General features: G+C 40.0%; 1 protein-coding gene across 2 annotated transcripts; it reads left to right on the top strand.

Annotated features, from left to right (window-relative positions):
• Nucleotides 1–491: 491 nt before the first annotated feature.
• EDN3 (endothelin 3) lies at nt 492–16,333 on the top strand. Of its 2 annotated transcripts, none has more exons than XM_082773309.1 (5): nt 492–836; nt 1,162–1,402; nt 14,001–14,165; nt 15,125–15,229; nt 16,158–16,333. In XM_082773309.1, the coding sequence occupies exons 1-4, from the start codon at nt 785–787 to the stop codon at nt 15,195–15,197; spliced, it is 531 nt and encodes a 176-aa protein (XP_082629435.1). In that variant the 5' UTR covers nt 492–784; the 3' UTR covers nt 15,198–15,229; nt 16,158–16,333. The 2 variants fall into 2 exon arrangements, with proteins under 2 accessions (XP_082629435.1, XP_082629434.1); XM_082773308.1 differs by having other exon boundaries at nt 15,125–15,240.
• The last annotated feature ends 1,026 nt before the right edge of the window (nt 16,334–17,359 follow it).

Genomic DNA, 17,359 nt, shown 5'->3' with positions numbered 1-17,359 from the left:
CAGTAATGTTCTAGGAACAAGTGCCAGTTTTGTACGCAGCACGAACCCCCTTTTACTTTAAGTTTACTTAAAGCTCTTTAAGTTCGGTAGGTTTGTCCGGCAAAGAGGCGCTCTTACTTAAGGGAAAAACGAAAGTAGCAGAGAACTGATGACTTAATTTTCACCTGGGAAATCAGTGATAAAGTCCCGGAGGGAAAGCCCCAAACACCCCTTCCTATACCCGTAGCCCAGGACTGAGCCTCAACCTCTTGTTTCCATCACAGAGGCCACCCTCCGTCCCCCAGGGGAGCGCCCAGAGGACGAGAGGAGCGGGCACCGTCCGAGGGCGATGGAGCGCGGGCGGCAGAACAAAGGGGGTCGCCGGGAGGATGCTGCGCGCTGCCGGCCCCTCACCTGCACCGGGCCGGGGGCGGGGAGCGCCCGCCCCGGGGGAGGCAGAGCAGGGAGGGAAGGAGGGAGGCAGGGAAGGAGGCTGCCTCTGCGGGGAGGCGGCTGCAGCTGGGAAACAGCAGCTCCGGTTTCTGCTCGCATTTGGGGGTGGGGTGGGAGGTGTGTGTGAGAAACGCCAAGCGATGGATCTTCCCTGCTCCTGACGCCGCTCTCTCCCCGTCGGGACTCAGCGGGCGCTGGAGGAAAGGAGCCGCGAGGGAGCAGCGCCGCTCGCAGCCCCGTGGGGAGCCGGCTGCGGGGAGCGGCGGCTGCCTCCGGCCCCCAGCGACTCTTCCCGGAGCGGCCCCTGCGCTTCACCTTTGCCTGCAGTTAACAAGCGTGCAATTTGGGGTTAATGGAGCTGGGGTTACTGTTCCTCTTTGGACTTACAATTACATCGACTGCAGGTAACCTGACTTGCTTTCTTTCTTCGCCGTTTCCACGCACGCACACAAAGAAGAGCTGCTTTTGCTCTTCTTTTCCCCAAAGGCTATAAGCAGAAGCGCGGGTAGCTACCTAGGCATCACCGGCCGTCGGTGGGTTAAACCCCCCAAAACCTCTCCCGGGCCGCCCCCAAGCCCCGGCGCCGGCATCCCGCGCAGACATAACGGTGCCTTTGGCCGCCCGAAACTTCTCGGGGTCCCATCCCCAAGGGGACTGCAAGCGGGTGGGGGGCGCCAGGGGGCCGCAGGGGATCTCTGAGCCCTGCTCTTCCCCCTTCCCTTTTTGCAGGGTCCTCGCTGCCCCGGCCTCGCTCCGTGCCGGCCGGCGGCGAGCCGCGCTCGGCGGCGCTGGGCCGGGAGGAGCGGGAGGGCGGCGAGGCGGCGGCGGCGGCGCCGGGTGGCGGCGGCCGGGCCAGGGCTGACGGCGGGGCGCTGCGGCGGCGAGCCCGGCGCTGCACTTGCTACACCTACAAGGACAAGGAGTGCGTCTACTACTGCCACCTCGACATCATCTGGATCAACACCCCCGAGTGAGTCAGGGGCGAGGGATGGAGGGGAGGGAGGGAGGGACGCGAAATGGCGGGCAGGGCTGCGAGGGGCCGCCCCTGCGCGGGTCGCCGGGAGGTGAGGAGAGGGGCTGCGGGAGGTGAGGTGAGGGGCTGCGGGGGGGCTCCGAGGGGGCTGCGGGAGGCTCCGAGGGGCTGCGGCACCCGCCCGCCCCCAGCCACCCTCGGGGCAGCTCCGCGGGAAGGCGGGGCCGGGGTCAAGGGGGCGAGGGGCGGCCGCCGGGGGTCCCGTCGGGGGTCGGGGGCGGCCGAACTACAGCGCCCCGCCACCTGCCCGGCATCGCCTTGGGGGGTGGAGGAGGAGGAGGAGGAGGAGGAGGAAGGCTGGGGAGCGGGCTGCAGGCAGCGTCCCGGTGGAGGCAGCCCCGGGTGGACTCCGTTTGCAGCCCGAGTGCAATTAGTCATGGGGGGAAAATGGAGTTATTTTGTAGGAGAAACCTGTTTCTAATAAACCGCCCTTTAGGAAGGGAAGAATAGTGTGTGTGTGTGTAATTGTACTGGCTTTGATAAAAATTCATGTGGGAGAGTGCTTTGACGTTAAAATAATATTTTGTTGAAAACCTCAGTATACCAGAGTTAAGATGTTACAGAAGAGTGTCTTTTACAACTACGCTCAATGGGAATGGTAAACATAAGCTTTTGTTTCAACATATAATAAAAACAGTTCTTGAAATCATCACATTTCTCATGAAGTGGAAATTCTGAGTTTCCCGCAGGTCAGAGGGGGTGAAGCACATGCAGAAAAGCAGGATCCATTATGAACAGTATCTAATTAAAAGAACTCATCCAGGAAGAGTGACACTTTGCCTACATCCTAAAGGTTACAGTCCTCCTCCTAGCCCATTGTATATATCCTGTCTCATTGAGTGACTAAACAAGTCTTAAGGATTTGTGAAGATTTTCATAGGCTAAAAGGTATCAGCCCTGTAGGAACCACAGCAATCAAATTCATTAAAAAATAATCAGGAGATTGGAAGAATCTAAAACTGTTGACTGCTGTTGACTATGGTTTGTGAATGTTTCTCTTAGCCATAAGAATAAATCTGAATCAACTGCAAACCTTGTCATTGGATTAAAATAACAAACGGAATAGAAAAAGAGAGAGAGTAGCAGTAGAAAAGGTTAAATTACACAGGGTTTATAACACTTAATTTGTAAATTCATATGTGTATCCCAGCTAGAGGCCATGCCTGATGACAAGCCTTTTTGAAATTCTACCAGCCTGAAAGTATAATACGTCCATAGAAGTCATTAATTTTTTTTTTTTTCTTAATTTCTTTGTTGTTGTTGCCATTTTCATTCTATTAGGAAAATTATTTTGGATGCAATCCTGTAACATGTTTGCATTAATTCACTGATGTGGAGGTTTTCTTCTAAAAAGTAGAGAATGGAGAGATATATAAGATTTCCATGAAGGAAGTATTCATAATTCAAATACTAAACAGCTGGGGCTGTGATTCTCAACTTTCTTTACTAAAGTCAATTGTACGCAAAACAACAGCAAATGTCTCTGGTACTGCCACTGTCCAGTGCAGAGGTCTTACCTGTGATCGTTCAACTTCTCTAAAAGTTTGATTTCTATCATAGCTGATTTTTATGCCATTTGACCAGATATTTCTATGCAAGCTACAGAATGTATAGATTCGAGGATTAAGTATTCATATGGAATGTTAAATTCTATACAGGACTGTCTTGCTCCGTTAGCTGGTTCTTGAGCAATGAAAGGAAAGGCTCTGTTTACGTGTTAGGTAGATGTACAAATCTCCCTCTAAGCTGAAAAAGCACACCCTTGATTTTCAAAGATTCTAGGATTGCAGAAGAACGCTTCTAAATATGAGGGCAGAGGTAGTCACTGAATTAAGTATGTATGGAGATATTCCACATTTTTGACCATGTTCAGTGCAACAGGAATAGGATTACATTACATTAGGATTTTATGTCACATGTATGAATGAAAAGGTGCTAATTCTGGCCTGGTGTTCTACCTGGAACAGTGTTCTCAGTAAGACAAAAAGTATTTCTGGATATGAATGAGAGGAATCAGTCCTGTCTGTGCACTTCAATATCCCAAGAAAGTTACAATACTTCTTTAAATGGAAGTAACCCTTGGATCTGTAAAGACTGCATGGCTGTTTATAAATAGGGCTTTCATGTTGCTATATACGTGTTGTTGGAAGTTTTTATATTGACTAGTAAAAAGGATTGTTCAAACGTAACTTTGAGGACAACACATGCAACAGAAAGCCAGAAAGATTACATTGAAAAATAGAGGTTTTCAGAGAATCGTAGAATCGTTTAATGTTGGAAAAGACTTCCAAGATCATCAAGTCCAACCATCAACCTGGACAAGTTTAATGTTGTTTTTTTATCTATTGCTGGTGCCTATACTCATAAAGGTGTATTTGTGTCTTCATCTAAATGGGTCTCTCTTGCTTACGATACCATTACTAAATCATGAGCAAGTTAGTAAACTTTTGGAGCGTGTTTCTTAAATAGAACAGAACATCTTGAGTTGGAAGAGACAAGGATCATCAAGTCCAACCCCTGGCTCCACACAGAACTACCTAAAAATGAAAACATATGTCAGAGAGCATTGTCCAAATGCTTCTTGAACTCCAGCAGGCTCAGTTCTGTGACCACTTTCCTGCGAGCCTGTTCCAGTGCTCGACCCTGACATCTGTTGACTCTGATCTTTTTCCTGCTTATTTGCTTCTCATTTCTTTTGCAGTTTTACTTCCTACACCAAGCACTACAATTGATTTTTTTTTTTTTTTTTACTATTTTTTTTTGCTTTCTCATTTCTCTGGATTTGTATCCTTCACTTTATCCTTTTTTATTCCTGTCACAAATTCCTCGTTATTTTCTGTTACCAGGTTACTCTTCTCTCCATACTTCACAGACAAACTTCACTTCCTCCTCTGGTTTCTTCCCTCTACTCTTTCCCACAGAAGATGGTGTTAAGCATTGTTGTAATATGTTTAAAGCAAATAGTGGTCATGATCTCCTCTTTTCCTTCCCTGTAGAAGTGGTTAAAGTTTCAATAACAGTGTTGGAGGCAGAAGCCTTGCCAATACAGGGCCTTTATCTATCCTTGCTGAGAAACCACTTGGATAAGCAGAGTGACAATTCTGGAAAAGCACACAATTGCAGAGTATCCAGCCTCTGACTTTGCAGCTATTTCCAATTAAATGAGATATGACGTGTACACATTTGAGTATTGCTTTATACTTATCTATGAACCACTGGGATTAGTCCAGATCGCTGAGCCCACCAGTGTTATTTTCACATAGTGTGAGTCCCTTATGCTGGGAGCAGCAAGAGCCCTAAGTGGGAAAGACATAGTCCTAATGGAAGTCAGGTAAGGTAGAACAGAATAATGCAATTACATGATGCAGGCAAAAGTTTCATAATAAAGATAATTAAAAGCTGGTATTTTTTTCTCACTGATAAAACTGGTTACTCAGAATTAGTTGGCAATGCATTTTTTGTCAAGTTATTAATTATAGATCAAGATGCAGATCAAGATATGCATAGATTGACACATTTTGAGGGTGAAAGAATGGCTTGTTTTTTAAACAGTACCCACCGATGTAATAAAGCTACAGCTTAATGCTCAATTCTATATGTTAAAGAAGAAAATGTAGGGAAGACCTTTTAGATCTGTATCTCTTTACAGGAGTCCTATGTTTCAATATGAACTGAGCTTGTGCATCAATGTCAAAATGCGCTTCAGTTAATGACATTACTGTTGCTGCATGAACTACTACAGATGCTCAGAATGATTAGTAAAAGATTAAAAGATCAAAACTATAGGAAAGTAATACTATAACGGTGACACAATATCAGATACCAAAGTGGGCTTTAATTCTGAAATAGAAGTAGAGTAAGAATATGTGGCAATAATACAGAGACTTTCAAAGGGGAATCAGCGTAGATACATAATTGTAAAAGCACTTCCTCACTTGGATTAAGCAACAAAATTAATTTATTGAAGTGTCTAAATCAACGCAAAAGTTTTTTCTCTAAGTGACGTCTTATTTCAGTATTAATTAAACTCAAAAGATGGATAACTGAATGAAATTCTATGACCATGTCATAAAGGGCAGCTTAGGTGATGATCCAACAGTTCTGTCTGCCAATTACACCAATTTCTGAATCAGTACAATTGGATGGACAAAGTGAAAGGGAGAATTTGTTCTAATATCTTTGTGTTTGCAGCTCTGATCCTCTGACATGTTCTACTTCTTCTGTGGTTACACATGATGTATCTATTTCCTCTGGGGAAGGACAAGGGCATACACTAAAGTGTAGTCTGTTGCTTTGCTCTGTGGGATATAGTGGTAGAGGATATGGGGAGTGTTTCACGAGTATGTGTTGACATCGGGATGCTATAAGGATGCAATGTTGTGTCATTATTCCTGAATGGACATCAAAATTCATCATGTGAGCGGCACTAGGTCAACAACTCTAGATGGTTCACCTAGAGAAATCTGTTTTTCTGATCTAATATGACCACCTGTAAAGGTGAGAAAGGCCTTTTTCCTTGTTTCCTTTTCCTGACAAATGTGTTTGTTGTGGATTCAGGATTTGCCAGAAGCTATATAGGCAACAGTGGCTGACTCCACCTATGATCAGGTGTCTAACAGCTATAAGCTAATGATCTTTGCTCGCTGCTGGCTTAGGTCACTGTCATAAGGCCATCCTAGAATGAAAACAAGAAGACTCCAGGACAATCAATTGGATACTGCTCTAACAGGATGCCCTGCTGACTCACTTTTCCATTTTCTTCATAACATCTTTTTGTTACCTGCATCTCATCAGTAATTGAATTTCATTGAAAGAAAGCCTGCATAATATTATTTAAAGTGCTTTTCATCCTTATGGTTATTAAGTGTTATAATAAAGTCTTACATTTTCCCTATTTTTTTTTTTTTAGAATTATCTCCATCATTAGTTAAATGTAGACACTGTCCTGTCCTATTACTAGAAATAAAAGAACACAGCTAAAGATTTCTCGTTCACCAAAACAATTAAGAACGTGCTTATGATCTTAATAGATCAGACTAAAAATACCTGCTAGCCAAAGGCATGATGATAAAACAGTGGCTGCAAGCCAGGCAAATTCAAATAAAGAAGTTGATCTCTCTGTTTAACAGTGTGCATTGTTAACCATCAGAACTAAGTGCCAAAAGAAGTGACGAAATGATGAATCTTATGTTGAATTGATTTCATTTTTCTGGATGAAGCTTGCCCTGTCCTGTTGCAGACTATCAAGATTAGATTATCCATGTGTATCTCCGGTCTTAATGTAGCCTGAATAATGAAAGATAAAAAGAAAAATCTTAACAAGTTAGTAACAATTAAAATAACTAAAACTATGGAATCTATGGTCATACTGGTGTAAAAAAAAAAATAAATAAAAAAATCAGGCATAAAGAAGATAAAAGGAGTTAATGTAAATGAGGAATATTAACAAAACGAGTAATATTAAATAACGTCTTTTTTTTTTTTTAAGTTACAAATATTTGTGAAAAATTAAATGAGAGATTGTAAATTTCCCCTACCCTAAAGGAGGTTTTTTATATTAAAATGCTACACAAATCTTCACATCAAAAGCGGACTATTTCAAATAGGTTTACTGAACATAGTAATAGGCTTCTACTGTTATGGTTTTATTTTATCATAGACAAACTAGTGCGCTTATTAGACCTGTTATACAAACATGGTTATTCTTGAAAATTTAAATCATGTACTGACTTCACACCTTGATTTAATACAGTTTAATTGCATGGATTCATGGGTAGACAAGTCTTTTGATGTATTCATTCTTTGCATTTATTACAAATGAAACCCCAAGGGTTTCAGAATAAATTTATTGTACAGTTCCAGCTTTGCACAACTGACCTCACATCTAGGTTGATTGTCTATATGCATATTCCTAGCTTTTATGCATATTCCCAGGTGGACAAGACAGTTTGCTGGTCATTTGTCGTTATCAAAATGCATGCATTTTACTAAGCAGTGCAACCAGTTTTCACAACTCGAATCCCACAATCAGTGAAATAAGTATCAAACTTAAGAAAAAATATCTTCAGAATAGTTCAATAATGGCATATAACTACACAATCTTACTACACACTACTTAAAATACGATTTTTCTAGGCTGAGATAGAAAACAGCTTGCTTTTTTGTGCTTATTCTGTTTTAAAGGACGGGTCAGTAGACTCTTGAATGAACAGATCCAGTGTTTCCATTTTACAATAACTTTAACATTCCATTAAAAAAAAAAAAAAAAAAAAAAAAAAGAAGAAAGGTGTGGCTTTGTTTTTTAGTGAATGCCTTCTTTTGACAGTTTCATATTGAAAAGAAAGTCCCATTCCACTAACTGTCTCAAATTCACCCTCTCTCCTGCTTGGTGTTCTGCTCATTTCTCCTGACTGCTCCTAAACAGTCTCATTCTTTTCAGATTTCCTCATCCTGCATTGTTCAGCCTGATCCCTGGGTACCTTAAATCTCTGTCTGACACATGCACAGCTTGCATGCCCTCCTCAGTCTAAACGTAGAATATATCCTGTCTTCCTGAAAACCTTATTTACAATGCTGACAGTATTGATAGCTTAACAGCAGTATCCTCAGAAAGACCTGAAATCTCTTGGCTCTGCAGCCTAGGCTCCTGTGTCATTGCAGGAGCTGGCCCTGAAGAAAATGGGGTCAGGGATGAGACACGCTAACAGCTAGTGCCTTGAAATTTCACTACAGCTGCTCATGTTGGCCTAATTCTAAGACTAAACAAAGAGTAAACAGTCTCCATGGCCATCAAACCACAGGCACTTTCATCAGTCTTAAAGCTTAACCTTTGTTCATTTTCCCCCAGGTTTGTTTTATTTGTTTTTAAACCAGTAGTGGGTTTTGAACTGTACACACTGCGGGAACACGCACCGGAGAGTGTGTTGTGTGTGTGCACTGGTATGGTGGCTTCAGAAACTAGCAATGGGTACTCTGAATTTTACTTTAAGAAAGCTACCTTTTGCCACCTAATTTTATCTGATTCCTTTCCTCATTTTCCAGCTGTTCTTGCCCTTTGGGATTTGCCTCAGTCTATTTCCTTTAGAAGCAGCCTCCTTGTTAATAAGATTTCCTGCCAGGCAGAGGAAGAACAAGGAATAATGGGAGCTTGGGCCCCACAGACAGAAAATATTGCACCAAATACATATTTTTAATCATATCACTTGCCATAAAACTGGGAGCAGATTAGAGCTGGTATGAGACACTGAAGGATACGGGCAGTGCTGTTTAGAGAGAGGTATTTTTGTGAAGCAATAGCTCGGTTCAGCAGGTTAGCCACTCTGGGTGTTTAGAGAATGAAATTAAAAAGAAAAAATATGCCCCCATGGTTTGCTGATTTCACTAGCCTCAAGAAACATACCCCAGGTTTTACTAAACTCAGACTTTTTTTCTGATCGTATTTGATGCAGAGAGCATGTAGCATCCTTTTGACAGCTATAAGTTAAGGCTTTTATTGATAAAATTTTAATATACACAAAGAAACAAACAAACAAACATATGTTTTGATTTTGCTATGCACAGTTTTGCTCAAGCCTGTGTCATTGCTGTAATCCTCCTGGGATGGCGTGCTAAAGAAGGTGCCCAGCAATAATCTGCCTTATTGCAGCCTTCGGATTCTCTCACAGTACTTGGGTAGTGTGAAATCTCACTGGGAGGTATATCAAAGAACCCATCTGATGAGTGAGATGGGATGGCAAGGTAAATATGTGCAATCTTTGGCTTATTGCCTAAGTTAACTATAACTAATTAACTAATTTGGAGTCCTCACAAATTATCGAGTATTAATTAAAGAACAGGATTGAAAAATATATATAAACAAACAAAAAACAAGAGTGAAGGTAAAACCAAATCCAGCAAGATTTTGGAGCTACATCTTTTATGGATAACAGTTGCCTGTTTAGATGAAGAGGAACACTGAGTACAACTAAATGGAGGATGGGGGAAATAAAGGTGTGGCTCTAGAGCTTAAAAACTTGTTTCTCTCATCTGAAAATAATTTTAACTGCAAAAAGCTACTTAGAAAAAGTACAATTTCTATGAACAGAGCGTATGGTTAGAATGACAGAAGACCAAGAAGTCCAGGACTTCTCTGAAGAGCATTCCCATGGTGTTTTACTTGAATGATAATGAAGAGGAGGAAGTGATAATACGGGAGGAACTCCTATTGTGAACTACTCACAGTTTAGAAAACCTGATGCTTGTTGCAGGCAGTTGGAGTGAACTCTCAGAACAGCCCATGATCTCATCATCTGCAGTTGCATGGTATTACTGCAGTAGCTTTATGTGGAATTGTACACAGAAATATCTGATTTCCCTCAGCACCTTTCATTTTGGAGACATTTTGGTGTCATCGAAGGATGTTACTTTTTGCTTCCTTTCCATATTCTTTGTTCTCAGTGGTCCTTACAGGGATCTCATACATTTTAAGATTTTCTGAGAACTCTAGAGACTGTTGGGAGCCTTTCTGGCCTGGATACTTGCCAGAAAATATATTGCTGAATACTGAAATCGCAGCATCTGAGATGAATGCTGCAACCCCCTCATACCTCTGTTTTGGCTGAAACTCTCAAGTGCCCTGGAGGTATCTGCTGTGTTTAAGTGGCTGGGAAAGTAGAAAATAATAGCAGCTCATAGGTCAATTATAACATAGCATGAGAAACTCAGCCACATGTTATAAGAATTAAAATAGACCAATTGGATTTGGCTGCCTGAATTCTGAACATTCACCCTGGTATAAATGAGGGACAGCTGGACATGGGCAAATTGTACAATTCCCAATTAGACTTAAAGGCAAGAGTTACTCAACGGGCAGTTTTTTCTGCGGGAAATCTGCACTGGTATCACTGGTTTAGAATGGCTGTTTCACTACTACTCAGTACTTGTCTTTTTCAAGAAATGCGTATCTCTATTAATTTACTGACAAAAACTTGCTTCAAGAGACAGCTGACGTCTAGGTCAGCTTTTTATGTGGTATTTTATGGATACAAGTACAGAAGTACAGAAATGGTCTGGGTTATTTAAGGTTATTTAAGAGCATATCTATGCTCTTGCCTTTTAAAATTCTAGGAGAAACATTGGCCAGCCTAAAGATTGCTGCCTGTTCCTTCCATTGCAGAAATCAAAAGCACATTTCAAGTGACAGGAGCACGCTGTGCTTTGATTAGCTTTGTGCAGCTCTATGTTACACATGGGATTATATTTGGATAACAGATCTGTTGCACTGACTGCCCATAATTTTATTACATGAAATAATTCCAGGCGCTGGAGGCACTGGAGAGTTAGGTTAGCAGCTTCTTTTCCATAGCCTTATAATGAAGGAAATAAAGAACAAAACAACTTATACTGAAGAAGCTATTTGTTTAAACTCACACCTTCTTTAATTTAGAAAGTGGTTAATAGCTGACTAAAGAAGTGAGATACCTCACCTGAAATAGGAAGCAAAGCAAATGCTTGGTGACAATTAAATGTTGACAAGAATTCCCACCTAGCATGTAGAAATTGTAATTTTGTGTCTGTCATTTTGAACCTGAGCACTGCACCACCATAAAATTTGCTGCACAACCAGCCATTTATTAATCACATGTAACAATCTCAGCATGCTGCTAGGCAAATGCTTCTGATATTTGTTCAACTGAATCTCTCTGGCATCTCTTCTCACTTCTGAAGTACTGGGAGAGAGGCATGAACTAACTTGAAATACTAACATTTTCAGCTGCTGGAATGATAACCATGCACACACTAACATTTGTTTAAATGTTGAGATTTATGAGTTGCATCAGAGTAACAGACAGGCACGAAAACACTGACTTTTTTTTTAGCTCTTTCTGAATACTGCTGGAAGGATTCTGAGTTGTTATTGAAGTTTATCTGTAGAAATAAAAAAAACAGGCATATTGGAGAACTATTAAATTTCCATCTCTGATTGGCAAATCTGCACATTAGCTTACATAAAAATGTTTGCTTGGGTATTCTAGTTAAAGGTCTTACACTTGACAACGAGGTGCTCTTGAATATATTTTCCAAGCTATGAAGCATACCCTTATAAGCATAAGGCTTACAAGCCTCACAGAACTTAAGGCACTTGATTAGAAAGATCAAAAGCAGTATCTAAAATATCAGTTTCCTCCTCTGCTTCTGGCTGTGATTCATGCTTCTAATCACTTGGAATTACACTACATTGTCCACTCCTGCCAGTTTTCTGGAATTTACTGGCTCTTAGGAAATACATCAGACTGATAAAGGGCCCGTTCCTAACTCACCGTAGTTCTCATACTGATGCATTAACATAAAATTGATGTTGATTATGATTGCACTTAGCCCATTAATTTGCAAACTGCAGCAACTATGGAATAAAGCACATGTGCCCTTTTGCCTCTCCAGCTGTGAAGGCAAAACCTCTGACACAGGCCAACCTGTAGCTGAGTCCCACCGAGAGTCTCATTTAGAGAATTAAAATAAGAAAAAATAGTATCATATGTTGGAAAAGTGAACATTTTAAGGGGAACCACTTAAAATAATGAAAATAAAATACTACAGTATTTGATGTCTTGTTAACATGATGTGGGATGACATCTGCAAAAGCTGTAAAAAACTTCCTTATCCCTTTACAGCCTATCTACCATGAAATAGGGGTTTCACAGCTGGTTAGACCAAGCAAAATTCCTCTCTTTATTTCAGCCTACATCTAAGAATTAAGTTGAATAACAGAGTTGTCCCAGACTGTTTCCATAGAGGGTTCACTACCCTTAAAAAGACAGGAACTTTCTTCCTTTCATTCCTGTCTCTAAATACCAGCCATTACTTCATAAAAAGCATTAATGTATCTAAAAATATGACTGTACAACAACTATTTATGACACAAATTAACTACATTAGCCATTTATCATTCGTTATTCTCCAGTAGATGACAGTACAGAATTATTAATACTCTTCAATTATAAAATAGGACTTGCCCTGAACCCTGAAGACAACAAATAGCTTCTCAAATGGCTGTTTGAACAGAGGGGGCAAAATCAAGTCCTAAAGTCTTAACCCAAATTTGCATATTCTTGGCTTTTCCTAGTGTTGAGGTATAGCTGTAGAATGAAGGAAGTGGTGAAAATAGACAACAATTTCTGCATAAATGTCAAGAAGATCAGCACCTGCTGGAGAGTGTCTCACTCATGGCCTGTAACAAACAGAAATACTGCTTGTGATTTTGCCTCTTTCTGTGGTTTTATAACAAATCTATCTGGTTCAGGCTATGAAAGATGAGACACATGGTTACAAGCTGGTACGTTACTAGCAGTGCAGAGGTTTGAATAACTGATTTGCATGAACTGTACTGATGTTACATCAAAAATTATAGCAGAGATTATAAAAATAATGTTTCTAAACATTTCAGCCCACCATGAGTGTGGGAAAATGGAAAATTTGCAGCTTTCCAATTAATAGCCTAATGATGTTTTTATGAAAGCAAATGAAACAAGTCCAAGTACACAGAGTTAGTGGTTCCAGGCTGATTATTCAGGCTTTGTTCTGCAACCCTTCTATAACCACTCTTACTTCCTCTCCTCCGCATTTTTTTTTTTTTTTTTTTTTTTTCTCACCCTTTCACCTGTACTCCTCTTTCTCACTTTTGAACCCTTTGGTTTTTTAGCATTTGTGGGTTGCTTAGCCCAGCCCTTGAGTACACCGGAACACTGGTGGGTCTCCAGAAGTTCCACGTGGTGTAAACCTGAGTTGAGATTCTGTGACAACTTGTAGTAGTAGGAGAATAATTCATGACGTACATCAAAACTATCCATGCATTTTTGGGACACTAGCAAGCAGCAATGAAGCATTCCTTTTTCTGATACTATCGCCTATAACCTGTAAACAAAGTATGCCAAACTTCAGGAAAATAAAGAGAATTACCTCTATCTATTGGCGTGCTGCTGTAAAAAATATGTAGGCACCAGTGCTTTTCTATGAGAGATCACATGAGAAAGATAATCTAGCTGTTCACACATTTGTGACTCGGTTCATGTTCCTAAACGTGATGCAGTAAACTAATCATGTTGATGGTTTTCTTCATTTCTCAGTAAAATTAATGGCAAATCAGAAAACGATGACAACAACATGTCATTTATCTGGTGGAAATTGCCACAGCCACTTTTTCAATTTCTACCAGCTATGGCACTGGACATGACATTTGTGGGGAGTAACCAACACAAAGAAACACTAAAATAAGCAATTACCTGGGGATGTATTTGTACTGGGTGTTCGGTACTCAATTTATTTTGTACATAGTCAATGCAGCTGCCAACTAATTCTGACACTTGAGCTGTTTTTTTGTTTGTTTGTTTAGCTACTTCATAAAGTTTGGTATATGAAGATACCAAACTCAATCAACTTAGGCTTTTATAAGTTGATTGGTTTGGTGTAGGTCTGTTTTCTAAAAGAGAAAAAAAAAAAACAAACAGAGCATCATCTTAATAGTTCTTAAAATATACAATATTTGTGATTCTCACAACAGGAGGACTGTTCCATATGGGCTGTCTAACTACAGAGGCAATTTTAGAGGCAAAAGATCTACAGGCCAGAATCAAAGTACTTTCCAGTCTTCTTTTCGGTGTTCCTGTTTGGATACTGATGACAAGCAGTGTACGCAGTTTTGCAGGAGAATGCAAGACAAGAGAAGGTGAGTATCTTTTATAATAATGCAGGCTGAGTACATGATTTGACTATTTCATGGAAGTAAACTATTCATGGAAGTAAATTGTTCGTTGCATTAATCAAATTAAACTGATCAAGAGATGTATTGTTTTCAAATCCAATTCTCATATCTAGTTGTGTAGGTTAACCCTGGCCAGAAGCAAAGCACACACACAGCCACTCACTCACTTCACCCTCAAGTGGGGTAGGGGAATGAATAGTAAGAGCAAAAGTGAGAAAACTCATGCTTCATGATACAGACAGCTCAACAGGCGAAGGAAAGAGGGGAAAAAAAACAGCAACAAATAAATAACCACACACACGAAAACCCAATAACCAATGCAATGCGTATCACTCACCATCTCCTGAATACAGACTGATGCCCAGCCAGTCACTAAGAAAAGCCAACCAAAAGCAACCCCCACCCCCATCTATACCCAGAGTTTTGTAATCAAGGATAATGTTAGATGTTATGAAATATTCCTTTGGCCAGTTCAGGTCACCTGTCTGAGTTTTGTCCCATTGATGCCATGCAAGCACTGGTCAGGAATACCAAAACAGTGGTGCACTATCAACACTTTTTTTTTTTTTTTTTTTTTTAATCATAAGTCCAACACACAGCACCATATGGGCTGCTATGAAGAATTAACTCAATCCCAGCCAGACTCATCCCAGCCATCCCATCCCAGCCAGCCAGACAAATGAGTGCTTTGGATTTTTGTTGGTGTGTATTTCTTTTTATGATGTGGTATTTTTGAAATAGCTACAGTTAGGATAACAAGCAGAACAATTCAGGCCATGCTTAATAGTGCATTATTTTAGAATGGAAATATGCAAGGCTTTTTCTATTCTAAACAAAGGTATGATGTTGTCATTTTATGAATAGCTCAGTAAGGATAATTGATGAGAACACAGTGAGAAATTGAGCAAATCTCTCTTCCCCAGAAATCATGGATCAATGAAAACAACAGAGGAAAAAGACCAAAGCAGGGAAGAGGAGAACGCTTTCATTCAGTAGCACAGAGAGCTTGGAGGATACTGAACAGTCAGGTATGGCTCAGGTGTGTATCTTGTTGAGTAGAGACACGATTTTTCAATAAATTTGCTTTGTATTTTCATAAGACTAAATTATTCCGAATGAATATTTTCCCTTCCTGCTAAATAAGGGCAGAATTTGGCTTGTGAAGTTTTTTTTTTTTTTTTTTAATTTATTATTTTTTATTTATTTTTATTTTTAAATAGCCTTTATTACACATAGAATTACTACAGCTTTTCTCTTGCTGATATAGCTCTTTCAGAAATTGGATTCTCTGGCTATAAGCCAACATATTTTGGAAACAGTACTACTCCCCTCCCCCTCTCCAGTCAAGAGCTGTTCCTGTCTATCATCTTTTTACTCAATTACTACTTCAATAACTTCATCTACATGTGACAGTGCACTACTGCAGTAAAACCTAAGTTGTCTGGGTACAGAAACAAAACAAACTTTGTGGAAAAATATTTGGAGGGGGAAAATAAATCTACTATGAGTGTCAGATATAAAGAGGTTACTGTGACCTTGTAGCCAGTTGCAAAAAAGTTCCTGTTCCAAATCAAACTTTAATACCATTGCAATGTAAGAAATGCAAAATTATATCAGTATAAGCAAATACTTGTAGTTCTGGGTGAAATGAAGCAGCCATTAGGACTACAAGACTTCTAAAATACATCAAAATCACCTCATTACCTCAAAATTTTAGCTATGGAGGGAAGGATCCAACTTCTTTTGTTTTTGTTGTTGCTGTTTTTTTGTTTTGTTTTGTTTTGCTATGATTACATAATCAGAGCTAATTAGGCATCTGGGTAGCATTTACTCTGTGTGTATACTATATCGAGGAGGTGTGTGTATATAATCAAGGAGGTGAACCATAGTTCTACCAGGTCAGAGAGAGCTAGCTCTGACTAACCAAGCAGGCTTTTTTTTTGTTTGTTTGTTTAGCTTTAATGCTCATTTGCTGAAGCTCAGAAGCAAGAACTTAAACTACAGCTCTCTCCTGAGATGGACAACATTGATGCTTCAGTCTGATGCCAGTGGAGAATTCAGCAGCATGCAACACTTCCATTCCCTCAATGCCATTCTGAGGGCACGTGAACCTGTACGAAGAAGCTTTCTCCCATACTTCCCCCATGAGAGTCCCAGTAAAGGATAATTATCGCATAACCTGGCAGGGAATATATATATCAATATTTGAACACAGATTCAAAGACTGATTCAAACTTCAGCAACACAATTTCAGGAAACATTTTTCTACCTGATTTTTAAAAGTAAAATAGAAACATAATGTTTCACTTATGCTTGCTATGTGTCTGAAGAACCCATCCAGTTTTACATGGGCAATTGTAACTGGACAACGTGATGAGTTAGAGAGAGATTGCCTATACAGGAGTTCTCAATAAGAATAAACAGATTCAAAATGTTTCTCTTGTTAATGTATGCAAGCCTGAATCATCATATTGTAACCTTGTGGCAGATGTTTAAATAACAATATCTATGCAGAATAAATATGAACGGCTAATATAAACATTACTATAAACTATAGCAAGTTAAGAGTATACATGGAGTATTCAACAGGTTACTGAATTTATGCACAAATTATTCTTGCACAAAGTTCCATTCAAAAACATTTACAGTGCCTATTTAGAGATGCACTGTAGCTGATGAGCAGAACTACAATAATTCATCCCAAATAAATTTCCTAGGGATGAAAGGGTAGGACTATGGAACTTCAAAAGAAACTTCACACAAAGGAATTTACTGTACAAGATCATATGCTATTCAAAGCCCCTAACATACATTATCATCCTTAATACATACATTCAGCCTTTCTAGTCCTTTAAATCACATTTTTATCTCTTCACTGAACAACTTGGAGACATGATGATGTTATTATATCCACCAGTGGATATCTTTCAACAGAAAATATATTTTCAGACATTATGGACTTTTTTGATAGAAAGATGCGAGAGTAAGCTTGAAAGAGAGTAACTTTTGCACATCCTGTTCAATAACATAATTTAAAAAGAGAGAGAGGAAATCCCTTACTTGTAACATTATAGATCTTTTTTTGGTTTGACCGAACTTCAGGCAGACTTTCCCCAGGGTGCATAGGTTAAACTGTAACCAGATGATGATAAATTATA

This window comes from Aythya marila (genome assembly GCF_965140915.1).
Source record: "Aythya marila genome assembly, chromosome: 16".
NCBI lineage: Eukaryota > Metazoa > Chordata > Aves > Anseriformes > Anatidae > Aythya > Aythya marila.
Note: the sequence above shows the minus strand (reverse complement) of the source record. Positions and strands in the feature narration are given on the sequence as shown.